The 13,548-nt window shown below is 48.6% G+C and overlaps 1 protein-coding gene across 1 annotated transcript in view; it reads left to right on the forward strand.

Moving 5' to 3' along the window:
• The first annotated feature begins 829 nt into the window (after positions 1 to 829).
• PTDSS2 (phosphatidylserine synthase 2) overlaps positions 830 to 13,548 on the forward strand; it is a 29,816-nt gene continuing 17,097 nt past the window's right edge. The window contains exons 1-2 of the mRNA XM_058026307.1: positions 830 to 1,011; positions 9,351 to 9,452. Of these exons, the coding sequence (XP_057882290.1) occupies positions 830 to 1,011; positions 9,351 to 9,452 (284 nt within the window). The remainder of the gene's footprint in view (positions 1,012 to 9,350; positions 9,453 to 13,548) is intronic.

Below are 13,548 nucleotides of genomic sequence, written 5' to 3' on the forward strand. Positions count from 1 at the left end.
CTGGAGCTTGCTGCCATGCCAAGATCTTTCCAGAAAGCCGGAGCTCCGTGCCCGCCGTCCGGGATCAGCGTGGCACGTTCGGATGAGGAGCCTGACCGAGGTAATTTGGGAAGGGCTGAGGGATTTTAGAATTCTTCAAATTCAAGGGCACAGGGGGCACCCTGCAAGCACCCCCAGCCCTGGCCAGGCCCTTCGTGTGGGAACAAAAATTTTTGCCAAGCACAATTTTATTTCGCCAAAACGAAGATTTTTGCCAAGTACAATTTTATTTCGCCAGCAAAACACACATATTTAACAGATATTAAACATTTCATTGCCCAAAGATGGGAACTGGGACAGCCACGGCATCAGGCATGGGGTACCCAGCGTGGGACACTCGAGGGCCGCACGGCAGCCTGGCAAAGGGCACTTGTTTTTACCACTTTTATTCTGGGGTTTTGTTAAGGGCTCTGCGCGGAACGCAGATATTTTGTTTAAACATTTTGTTTAATTACCGCTCTCCGGCTCCCTGAGGGGCCCGGGCTCCCTCCATGAGGGGCGGCGGCTCCGCCTCATGGCGCCGCCTGGCGGTCGCGCGGGGGGGGTCGGGAGGCCGCGCGGTTGCCACGGCAACGGGAGGGTGAGAAACGACGCCCGGCCCGGCCCCGCCCTCCCCGGGCGCCGCGCACGCGCCGGCGCGGGGTCGCGCGCACGCCGCGTCACGCCTCCCGCCGCGCGGCCCCGCCCGCCCCGCCCCTCCCGCCGCGGCCCCGGCCCCGGCCCGCGTCCCCCGGGGCGTCCCCACAGCACCCCCGGTGCCCCCGCCCGTGCTGCCCGGGCCCCCGCCGCCATGAGGCGCGGCGAGCGGCGGGCGCACGGCGGCAACGTGGGCAAGGCCGCGCTGGAGGAGCAGCAGCCGCCGCCCCCCGCGCAGCCCAACGGCGGCGCCCCCGGGGCCGAGCGGGACGGTGCCGGACTCCGCCGCAGCACCGAGTCCGAGGTGTACGACGACGGCACCAACACGTTCTTCTGGTGAGAGGCGCCGGGCATGGGACGGGGTGGGCCGGGGGGGCCCTCAGGAATGGGATATGGAGGAGCTGGGGAATGGGATATGGGGGTCCCTAAGGAATGGGATGTGGGGGTCTCTAAGGAATGTGATCTGGGGGAGTTGAGGAATGGGATGTGGGTGTCCCTAAGGAATGGCATATGGAGGGGCTGGGGAATGGGATGTAGGGGTCCGTAAGGAATGGGATGTAAAGGGGCTGGGGAGTGGGATGTGAGGGTCCCTAAGGAATGGGATGTGGAGGGGCTGGGGACTGGGGTGTGAGGGCCCCTAAGGAGTGGGATATGCAGAGGGCCCCAAGGAATGGGATACCCGAGTTATCTGCTCCCCGTTATCTGCTGTTTACGTGCCTCTTCTGCCTCCGATACCGGTGCTGCAATCGGCTGCAAGTGCTTCCCTGGTGTGGCCCTACCGCTAATTGTTTCCTGGCAATTTAACGGGAATTCAGGGCTGGCTTTTGGCAGTGGCACGTCTTTTCCCGGTCCCACGCCTCTTTCCCCCACTTTTCCAGGAGCAGGACCGTTAGGGCTGAGCCCGATGGCTTGTCCTGCTTGGTGGTGCTTTGGAGGTGTTTTCCTGTACCTTGAGAGCCGTCTGTTTTCGGGCATGCGTTCCTGCCTGATTCCAGTTATCAGCATGGTTTACATGGACTCTGCCTCCTCCTCTCCTCTCCTCTCCTCTCCTCTCCTCTCCTCTCCTCTCCTCTCCTCTCCTCTCCTCTCCTCTCCTCTCCTCTCCTCTCCTCTCCTCTCCTCTCCTCTCCTCTCCTCTCCTCTCCTCTCCTCTCCTCTCCTCTCCCTCCTCCCTTATTCTTGGAAGGGGCTTTTTCTCTTTTCCTCCCAGTGATCCTGGCAGAAAGCTCAAGTTGTCCTGCCCCACTCCTGCTGGGCAGGCATTGTGTGTTTTTGTGTGTCTCAGTCCATAAAATGGGTGCAGAAACTCACAACTGCTGGTGTTGGGCCCACAGAGAAAATTAGTTTTTTGTTAAATTCAGTCCTTGCAGAAGAGGTGTGTTTGTACCTGGAAAAGTGCTCCTAAATCCCAGTCTTGCTGGAGGTGTTCCATAAATCCCCTCAGCAGCACGCTGTGTGTGTGTAGGCAGAGGTGATTTTCCGTGTGTTAAGCACGCGTCCCTTTCCATGGAGAAAGCCCAGCCGGCACTGAAGGTTTGGAATCCGAGCCGAGGGCGCTGGGATTTTGGCTGGAGGAGTGGGAGGGGAGGGCCCTTGGCTCTCACCCTGCCAATCTGGGCAGTAGCGCAGCCGAGGGTGTTGATCCCGATGAAGGAGTGACATTCCTGCCAGTGCAAGCTGCAGAGGGACACTGGGATGCTGCTGGGTCCCTGCGGGGACACTGTGGTCTCGGGGACACAAGGACGTGTAGGCTGAGCAAATCGCGGGATCCCGGTGCCGACCTTTAAATGGAAAATGGGTAAAGCCGTCCTTTCCTTACTCCCTCCTTCAGGTGGCTCCTGCCAGCTGTTTTGTGAAGCCTTGAAATACCTGGTTTTGCTGTAGAATCCCTCCTCGTGTCAGCTTTTGGTGGTGGTGACCGGACTGTCACCCCAGAATAAATGCTGTAATGCATTTAGTTAGTGTGGCCGTGTGGATTGTTCCTTTGGAAGTCTGGATGTGTGCCTTGTTCTCTGAGGAGCGTCCCTGTGTCAGGTGGACAAATGTCTTTCTTAACTTCCCTATTTATCCAGTTTTCTTTTCCCTAGTAGCTTGTGCTGGCAACCGGGAGTTCAAACATCTGGAGAAGTCCCAAGGTTTTTCCTCGTGTACCTTTTGCCCTGTATGTGCTAGAGTATCCTTTGGCAATGACTCAGTTCCTACCGTGTCCAAGAATAAAGATGATCCAGGGGAATGATTTTCTTCCTGTGACCGTTGGGACTCCTCTCATGCTGTGGAGGTGGCCACAGGAAAGGGAGGTTTTTAAGAGTGGCTGCCCTCTGGCTTTGGGAAAACGTGGAATTCATCTTCTCTTTGGAGTTCAGGAGTTAGGGATAAGGTTGCTCTTGTGGCTCACTCTTTTTGGGAAAATGAGATTATTTGGGATCTGTGAACACAGAAATCATTCCAGGAGTAGTTTAATTTGCAGAGGTGATTTTCCTGCTGCAAATGTGGTCCTTGGGAAAGGTGGAGCTTCCTAGCTGGCTTCCTGCTCTTTAAAATCTGCTTGGAACTTTGAAAAACCACTTGTGTGCTGAAATCCCTGGTCTTATTCCATATAAATGACTTGGAAAACACTCCCTTGTGGGAACCTGCTCAGTCAGCATAACCTGGCAGCTCCCTTTGCCATTAGGAAATGCCAAGGGAAGGGAACAGGAGGAAGCTTTCTGAGGCAGATCCGTGGTTTCTGTATCATTTATCCCTGAACTGATTTCCTAGTGGGGGAGCTGGGAATGCCAAGCTTTTCTGGCAAGCCACTGGAACATGTTCCCTGTTGTTTCCATCACCTTGGATTGTTCTTGTCTGTGTGCCTTCAGCAGCAGCTTTCACACAAAGCCCTGCTTGTTCTGGGGTCATTCAGTTGGATATTGTGGGTGATGTTCTCCTAAGATTTCTGCAGATATTTCATAGCTTGTCTTTAGCCAAAGAAGATTTCCCAGGAAATTGTCCATTCAGTCTTTATTTGAGGGTGTTGGGAGGTGCCAGATGCACTTTTGCCACCACATTTTGACTCAGTGGGTTAATTGCTTTTTCAAAGCCTTACTTTAATTTGGCTTTCATTAGCTTTAATGTCACTTTTTGATTATTAATGTGTTTTATCTCTCACGCTAATAATCTCACATTGCCAGCACATGGATGTGATATAAATTCTCGAGGTCATGGTGTGGCAGCAGAGATCTGTGGAGCTCAGGATGTTAAAATGAATAATAAAAGAACTAAAAAAGAGGGAATGGCAGTGTGTCTACGGGCTAATGGCATAGTGTTTGTAGGAATTATTTCCACCTTCTTGTGCAAAGAGTGTGGAATTTGCAGCTAAGGAAGAGGCAGTCCCTGCTGGCATGTTCCTCTCGCTGTGCTCAGTGTTGTGACTCTTCCCAGATGGCCTGGGAAGTGAGGATATGTGTGGGCAAACCAGCTGGTGTTGGAAAGAAGGGATTGCTACTCAGCCCAAAACATTCCTTACCCGTTCCTCGTGGAGATTGCTCTTATCTCTGAAATACCGGGATTTGCTAAGGGCGGTCTGCAGGAAGAGGTGGGGATTTATCCAGAAGGGAGATCAGGGAGATGGAATATCCACAGGTTGGTTGGCAGGAGCTGCTCCCTGTGCCCTCTCCAAGGCAGCATTCCTGGAGTTTGCTGGGAGCTGAGCTTGGGATTTTTCCCTGTTTTGATGGCACCACTCCGAGCCGCGCTGCCCGCTCAGGATTCACTGCACTGGAGAAAAGGAGCATTGCTCCAGAGCCCTGGGTCACCCTGCCATGCTTTCCCAGCCTGTGGGAATGCCCTGGGCAGGGAGCAGGGACATCAGGCTTGTGCAATCCCACTAAGCCACCTTTGCCAGTTGGTCATGGATGAGAGGGCCTGTGCCTTGGGAATTGCGCTATGGGAATGGCATTGCCCTTTCCTCAAAGGAAGGGCTACATAGTTCTGCCAAGTAAGCTGGAAATGCAGAAGGAATATCTTTGTGGAGAGGGCCTGTCAGAGTTCAATGTCCCATCTGGATATCAGGTCTCTATATTGCTTTTTTTTTTTTAATAAACACATTCCCAAAGTTTTAAGGAGAGTAGGGAAGAATGTGCTCAAAGAATGTTCCCTGTAATTCCCTGTCACTTGTCTCAGTAGAACTGCCCAAAGCTATCTTCAAGATGCACATTTCCATAGGTTTAAGTAAAAAAATGTTTCATAATCAAAATAGGGCATTTGTGGAACTTGCAAGCTCTGTGGAACTGATGGAAACTTCGGGAACTTTGGGAACTTGGTCTTTCCTCCTCAGTGGAAGGAAAACCCCAGATTTGCTGAGGCTTTGCTGTTGACCTGTGGTTCTGGGTCTCTGGAGCTCTGTGCTCCTGGGCTCCTTTGTGGAGATGGCAAGGAAAAGGCAGGTTGCTATTTTGGAGTGTCACACGTCTGTACGGAAATTTAATCGGCCTCGGGTGACTTCAGGGATGTGCCGAAGATCTGCGACTGCTCTAAGAATAGGGACTGTTTTGTGGACTCTGAGGGTTTAAACAGATTTTAAAACATAACACAGAGCTTAAAACCAGCAGGGATATTTGTATGGTTGGGTTTGACTTGAAGTTTTCCAAACCGTCTGTCTATCCCCAACAGTTTGTCTGTTAGTTACAATTTTTAATTCAAATAAAAATTAAATTAGTTTTAAATTGGTATTAATTTTTGTTGTGTTCTCTTGTGTCTTGTTCTTGACACAACCCTCTGCTGCTTTTGGAGGAAAGGGTTTGTTTTACTGTTTGCCATATCTTCTTAGGATTTCCAGGTGATATGTTGGTTTATGGAGGGTACAGAGCTTTGACATCTATTTAAAAATCTCTTTCAAGAATGGTTTAATGAATTTGCCATTATTTGGAATAAAGAATTAACTAATGAAAAAGTCGCTGACAGATTTTTGGGTCTGCTGACAGATCCTTTCACCAGCAGCTGCAATTAATGCAACATTTTTGACCCAAGGGGCAAACTGGACTGGCTCTCCTTTGGAATTTTGTTCCACTTAAGAGGACTGACCAAAATATTAATAAATAAATTCTTTGCATTGTGTTCCAGTGATTGTTATTGTGTTTAATGGAGTTGTTGCATCACTGGTGACAAACAAGCCGTGGATAACAAGGGTGTGGTCCCTGCTTAAGCTGATTTTAATTTGTGGGAGATTGAATGAGGCCATGGGCCGCCTGCTCCTGGGTGGTACTCTCTCCTTTTCACCCAAGGATCTGCCAGAATCTCCCAAAACCTGACATGTTTAAACAATTCCCTTGCATCATTTCTGTCATAGACTTCAGCTGGGTAATAAAAGAGCTTGTAGTCATTTTCTTGACAGACCTGCAGCGTCTCAGTGTGATGGGAGAATGACCTAGCATGAAAAAGAGAGGTTGGGATCAAACTTAATCCTATTAACTAGGAAAAAACCCACTTTTTTGTGATCTGCAGTGTGGGAGAGCTTCAGTTGCTCTCACTTGGTGTTTGAATTAGCAGGGCAAGGGCTTGTGTGAAAACAAACCTGATTTATTTCATCTCAATCTCCTAGGGCTTGAGTGGGGAAGGAGCCAAATGTGTGCTGCAGAAAGGCAGAAAAATAAGCCACTTAATATTCCACCTTTTTAACAGCTTGGGATTTGTTGTGAACTCTCTCCCTGGCCTTAGATTTTTTTTGTTCTCAGGTACATCAGGCACTGCTTTGCAGAGTTTTTGATGTGAAACCTCCCAGATCTGGCTGCAGTTTGTACCCCCTTTGCTTCGGGCATGTTGCCCAAGCTCCTGTGTGTAATTCTAAGGGGAAGATTCCCAGCTTAGCTCTTTTCAGCCTCCCAGGCTCCAGGCCAGGAGAACATAAGCCTTTCCATGTAATTCCTGCCTTGCTTACCTTGCTAGCTTGTTCTTAGCTCTCCTTCCCCTGGTGTGTTATTTTAAAGTGTGTGTGGAGATGAAAACAATCCCTTTGTGCCGTTAAATTCATCCTGATCTCTCAGACGAGCCCTTCCTTCAGGAGAGCTGCTCCTTTTTCTGGAATTTTATTTTATTTTTGAACTCTCAGGCTGTGAGAAGACATGGTGTACATCCATATTTCCTGGCTTGTTTTCCTCTCTGGAGTGGATTTGTGTGATGCTGTGCTCCCTCTCATTGCTGTGTCACTGCTCTCAGCTCTCTGCCAGGGCTGCCAACTTGCTCTTCCCAGAAGTCAAGCCCATCTCCAGAGTCTTTCATCCCAGCTCCTGGAATTCACGCTGTGCTGGAAGCACCTTTACCTTGGAAACCTGCTAGGAGGGGAATCTGGCAGCATCTAGAGATGAGGGAAGTGATGAGGAGCAGCCTCTTGTTTCTCCTTAAGCAAGGCAGCTGGTTGGGCTTCAGGCTGGTGCCTGTGGCACCAAAAATAAATGGGAAATGCATGGATGGGGCTCCCCAGCACCAACCCTTCACTGTCCCACAAGATCCTCACAGGGAGGAGCGCAACTGAGTCACCCTTGTGCTGCTGGTAGAGGGGTTCTCAAGGTGTTTGTCCCAGGGAGGAGCTGTAATAACTGATTTTTTGGCAATTTATGGGGTCTGAATGCACTGAAAAAGCAGCTGACTTGGTGTGGGCGCTCAGGTGGTGAAACAGCAAGGTGGGATTCCAGATTTGTTTTCATAGCTTCTTCAAAAATAACTAACAATATAACTATTATATATAATACATAATATCTATAACTCTACAACAATATGTCTGACTGTGTAACAATAAAACAACACAATAATAAGTTTCAAAACCAGACAGCAAAACAAGAGATACTAAAATAGTCTGGAGTTCAGGTAACCTGTCTGGTGTTGTAGAATCCATTCATTCCATGCACAGGTGATGGGTGTGCAGGGGCAGGGTGTGATTGGAGCGTGGGCCCCGTGCTGCTGTCCTGCCTCCTGGGAGAGGCAGGCCTGGGAGAGGCTGGGTTCAGTGCTCCAGCTCCTGCAGGATCCAGGGCAGCCCCACGTGAGCTCTGATGGCTGAATCACCTGTCCTGGCACCTGGGAAGATGCAGCTGCCGAGCAGGAGCTTGCAGCTCCCAGGCTTTTCCCTGGGTTTGGGCACCCTGATTCCTTACTAATTCTGGAAGTACTGGTGGGGCCTGGTGGTTTTCTGCTGGAGCTGGTGGTCTGAGTCCTCAGGAGCACGAGGAAGGAGAGCCTTCAATGCCAAACTCTGTTCTGGCAGGGGCAGAAGAGGATTGTGTCTGCTTATGAGGTATTGCCTGTGTGGGATTGCAGGGATGTTGTGCAGAACTTGGGCTTTGCAGTAGGGTGGGATTTTTGTTCACTTTTGCTCTGAAAGGCCAAGCCTTTCTTGGACTTTCAGAGCACTTTTAGGTGGGTTACTGTGGGGTTGTTTCAAGGGAAGTCAGTGGATGGTTTGGAAATTCTAAGGTTTATTGTGCACGGCACAACCTGAATATACAAACCTTGGAATGACATGGGATGGGATGTGAGCTGCTGTTACAAAAGAATATATAAAGAAAATGGAAATAGTGCCAAATATGTCACATACAGACACTTTCTTTTACAAGTTTTCTTCTCCCTTCAGCTTCCTCTTTATAGGTGGGGTTTTTTATTAGTTTGTGTTAAGGGATGTTATCCTCTAAACCAGAACTCTTGGCATGTCCTTTGGCCTTACTTGGACAGAGTTCCCATGCTTCCCAAATGGGGAAGGAGTTTTTCAATGAAAACAGTAAGTGGCTTCTTATTAGGAAGGGAATTTTCAACCTGAAGTAAGAAAAGATACAGACATTGTAAGAATATTCTCTGTGTGATGATCAGGGGGTGCAGGGTGTGGGTGTCACCTGGCTGGGTGTGCTCTGCTCACTCTCCTTCCATAGAATCACAGAATCCTGGAATGGTTTGGGCTGGAAGGGACCTTGAAGTTCATCCAGTCCCAAGGGCAGGGACGCCTTCCACTGTCCCAGGCTGCTCCAAGCCCAGTCCAGCCTGGCCTTGGACACTTCCAGGGATAGGGCAGCCACAGCTTCCCTGGGCAACGTGTGCCAGGAGAATTTCTCCCTGAGTGCTTCACCAAAATCCACGTAAACCTGTGGGCTCCCATGGATAAGGATGTTTTACTGCTGTGGAACAGCCACCCAGCTTCGCTGTCATGGCTGTTCCCACAGAAACCCCTTGTGCTAGGTGCACTGAAACTGTAGGAATATCCTTGGAAATCCGACATCTTGAGGTGGCATCAACAGCAACTGTTCTCCTTTAGAGATTTTTTTTTTATTATTATTTTTAATGACTAGTTTTTCTTGTGTAATTCCCATGTCTGGAGTGAATTCCCTTTGGCTGCTCTCAAGGGCCTGCTTCCTCAGCTGCAATTTTGATTAGTAGGCTGTGAAATAGAGCAGCACTGTCAGGTGTGGACCTGCCAAAACTGGGGAAGCACCTGGAGCTGTTTAAATTTGGGTGTTTGCACTGGGTGCTGGTTTTTTCCAAGCTGCTGCTGATCACATGCAGTGCCACTGTAAGTTCTGCTCTCTGTGCTCTGCAATAGAGAATTCCTCAATATTCCTGACTGCTGGCCGTGGTTTTGGCCTCCTGAGGCTGCACTGGCAGGGTGAGATGTGAGTTTTCCTCTGTTTAATGTCACTTTTCTCTGTTCTGAATTTCAGGAGAGCTCATACCCTGACAGTCCTGTTCATCCTCACGTGTGCGTTGGGCTACGTTACCCTGCTGGAAGAGACTCCCCAGGACACAGCCTACAACACAAAGAGGTGAATATCTCAGAAATATCTGAATATTCCCAGGTGTGTTCTGGAAAAGGGACCTCCAGTGACCCCTGTGCTCCCTTGTGGAAGTGTCTGTTCCCTTAGGAAGTTACAAAACCAGTCATAAGTCTGTAAGCTCCTCTGATGCTGATCATTGAATTCAGTTTCTAATCAGTTTAGTGTCACTGTCAGGCCTGTGGCTGCTCTGTGGTGTGATTTAAAGCAAAATACAAAAAGCTTGCTAAAGCCTCCTGGCTGGGTTTCTTTGGCAAGGGTTCTGTTGCTGTTTCTTAAAATAGCTTTTTCTTAAAGATAACCTTTCCTTAAAATAACCATCACTTCAAAATGCTGGGGGCTGTGACTAAATTTTTCTGGCTCAAATGCTCTTTGTAAAATTCTGTTCAAGATTTCAATACAAATCTTTGTTTGTTGTTGAAAATTGCTGTGAGAATGTATAGCCCACAGGGAAGCTCTGGGGAAATAAGAATGAATCTTACATGTGTGGTCAATTCCTACTGTAATTTAAACTGATCCAATGTGGTCGAATTTCTCCCCTTTTAAAATACAACAGGGAAGAAAAAGGAGCTAGGAAAGTGGTGTTTTAAAAAGCTAAATATGTTTTAAAGATATGCTGCAAAGCATCATTGCCAGAAGCAAGAAAATAATTGTTTTCTACCAGTATGGTTTCTTAAATATAATGAAATTTTTCCCCTTGCTATTGAAGGGTTTTTTTCTCCTCTTTTTGTACATTTCTGAAGTGACTCAGGATATAGCATCCATTGTGCTGGAGATGCAGGAATTGTGGTATTTCCTGAGATAATCTTGGCTGTTGTTCTGGTGGTTACACAATGCCTGGGGGTAATGGAACTCCCACTGTGCCCCACTGAGAGCTGGGATTTCACACGGGGGTGACATGGGACACGCTGGAAGGTGTCAGGAGCTGGGAGAGGTTCTGGAAGGTTGCTGTGTGAACAAATAAATGCTATTTTGTTCCCAGGCATAATGAGGGAGGCCAGGCTGGAGGGGTGGCGTGGCCTGGAATGGCCACTCACAATTGGGAAGGGGAAGAGCTGAAAGAGAAGTGATGATGCATCCTTAGGGAGTAATACAGAGCTAAGGTGACTCAGTGGAATATCTTATTATTGAGCTTAGAGCCTCAGCTGCCTTAATCAAAACAAACCCAGGGAAGATTAGTCAGCAGGTGGATCTTTCTCTCAGGAAACACGAGTTGCTGTGTGCTTATCCAGTGCCCAGGTGTTAAAATCAATTTACAGCATCCTGCCAAGAAAGGGGCAGCAAATGGGCTTTGCTCACTGCTGCAGCTCTGCAAGGTCTTGGCACAAAAATCCTTGAAAAGGAGCATCCTGAGGCTTGGACATGAAATATTCCATGTTTTATGTCTCTCTGGATGAAAGGAGGTATTTCAGAGCAGGGTAAGATGAGCACAATGTGCATCAGTGTATCCATAGCCCAAATTGTCACAGATTTTTTTGCATCCACGATTTAAAATCCCTCATCCTGCCCTGAGACCTTTGCCAGCCGTGGTGTGTGGCTGTGTTGTGCTGCAGTTCCAGCCCCAGCCAGCACGAGGCTGTCCCTGTGTGCCAGTGTTCCTCGGGAGGGGGGGTTTGTCACCAGGGAGCAGAGTCTGGAGCTGTCACGGGCTTTTATTTCCACCCGCTGCACACTGACAGTGGAGCAGTGTCTGAAATACTCACTTCCAAAGGCTCCAGCCTCCTTTGCTTCCATGCCCTGCTTGAGGTGTCCTTGTGAGGTGCTCAGAGCAGTAAATTGGGGTGAACTGCCCAAATTTGCTGCCTCTGTGTTTCCCAGACTGGAGTTATGGGATGGTCCCACCTTCTCCCCTATAAAATCAGGATTTTGTCACCCTATAAAATGCTCCATGCAGTCACTGGCAGGAGCAGGGTGAGAGGTGGATTTGTGGGATCACTCACAGCAGAAGTGATGGGCAAGACCTGAGTGAGAGCAGGAACCTCTGAGCTCACGGGGTGTGGTGTCCATGGCTGAGATTGGTGTTTGCATCTGTCACAGGAATTCTTCTGTCCTGAAACAACTAAAGGAGGATTGTTTAGGTTGGTTTTTTTTTTCAGATAAGGTTGCAGGAGCTTTTTCTATGTAAATGTAGTAAGAGTTCATTGGGATCACACACGTGGTCAAACTGCCCCCCGGTGTAAGAACAGGAGAACATTTCCTTTGTTAGGCAAGGAGAGGTTGTGCTGTGAACCTGTCTGGTTGTGAGAGCTTTATTCCCACTGTTCTCCCAGCCATGGGATAGCTCATCCTGACTGACAGCTGTGACATTCTCCTCTCTTCAGCCTGGACTCAGCTCCAGCTCTGAGTGCAGCCAGATAAACACTGAGCACCTCCTCTGCATACCACAGGAGAAATCCACAGCTCCCAAATATTTGGAATGCTGAGCAGGGTGTCTTGGGGGGAAAAAAAAGTTGTTTTTTTTTTCTCCATAAAAACACATTCAGGTTTAAAAGCACGGGTGTGCTTCAGGGCTGTACATTGAATTTCCAGCTGGGAAATGTCTCTCCTGAGATGATTTTTTTTTTACACAGCTCTTGGCAATCCCTGCTTTCCATGGGGACACATCCAGGGATGTGTGGGTTTGCATGCTGATCTCCTGCTGCTCTGGCTGAGCACCCACAGGGAAAATGAGGCTGCAGGAGGCCAGAGCTCTCTTCAGGGCTTGTGGTGCCCCAGGGGGTTGTACCAGCTGTGGCAGCATGGATCCGGCCCGGGAGGGCACAGGGAGTGGGAGCCGCCTCCTTGAATCCCAGGACAAAGGGCCATGCACAGCTCCTCATTGTCCTGTGTGTCTGAATCGACTCTCAGCACAAACAAGAGTTTGTTTGTTTGTGCTGATGGAGCTGCTGCCAGCCTCTCCTTTTTTTTTTTTTTTTCTTTTTTTTTTTTTTTTTTTTAATTTGGTTAAGTGCTAAAATGATTTTTGGGGACACATTTTGCTGTTTTGTGCCTTCCTGATTTGCTGCTCAGGAAAATCCATTGGCTGTGTCCAGCCAGGTGAGGAGAGCCCCTCTCAGGTGCTGGAGCATTCCTGCCTCAGGCCAGGCTGCTGCTGAGGCATTGCAAGGTAAATTAATGAGGATAAGAGGGAAAGTTTAGTTACCACTGAGGAAAAAAATAAAATATGGAGCTGGTGTGGTTATTTATGCAAATTTGTGATCTGCTTCCAAACTTCCTGTGATGAACTTGAAGTAAGTGAATGTACCTGGATGCCCAGCATATTTCAGCACAGCAGCTCTTGGGCCAAGAGTGGGGTTTAGAGGAAGGAGCACAGCCGAGCTCCTGTGGTGATTTGGATGCAGGATTTGAATTCCAGCTTTGGAATTGAAAATTGGAATTCCAGCTTTGGAATTGGAACCATCCCAAGGCCAGAGCAGTGGTCTGAACCCCTCAGTTCATGGCTGGGCTTGTCACACCACACAGGACTGGAGCTTCCAGATGCAGCCAGGGCCTCAAAATGCAGAATATTCTCATTATTGGAGGTCAGCTGAAAGAGGTTTTGCCCTCCAGATCTTTGGAAATCCCCATGGAACTGTCTATTCACAGATCCATTCAGCACCTAATTCTGGTGTGCTTCCCAGTGTTTAAAGCAAGCAAAATTACTGAGTTACATCTGTTAACTAAACCCCATTTTTATTTTCAGGAAGCACAAACATTTATGCTCAGAGATGTTATAAAATAGTTTCTGTAAATCCTTTAGTCTTCTGTTTTGAAAGGTTTTTTGACATTTTTAAAGCACAAACAGTCTCCTGTTGCTTCTGGTTTGTAACAATTTCTCTCTGGCAGCAAAATTGCTGGGTATTTTCTGTGATTTCTGCAGACTGAGCCATTTTATTTGCAGTCAGGGGTTGCATCATTTTCTGCAAACATGGAATGAGCTCTTTGCCAGTTGTCCATCCTTTCAGCCAGCTCTTAAGCAGGTGAAATGAGACAGCAAGCAGGATCCAGTGGGAGTTGAAGTGCAGTAAAAAGAGCACTTTGGATTGCTTTATGCCATTTAATCCATTAAAACTAAAGGAACATGCCCAGGGTCATAGATCTTTGGTAT

The sequence above is a fragment of the Melospiza georgiana genome, chromosome 6 (genome assembly GCF_028018845.1).
Source record: "Melospiza georgiana isolate bMelGeo1 chromosome 6, bMelGeo1.pri, whole genome shotgun sequence".
In the NCBI taxonomy this organism is placed as follows: Eukaryota; Metazoa; Chordata; class Aves; order Passeriformes; family Passerellidae; genus Melospiza; species Melospiza georgiana.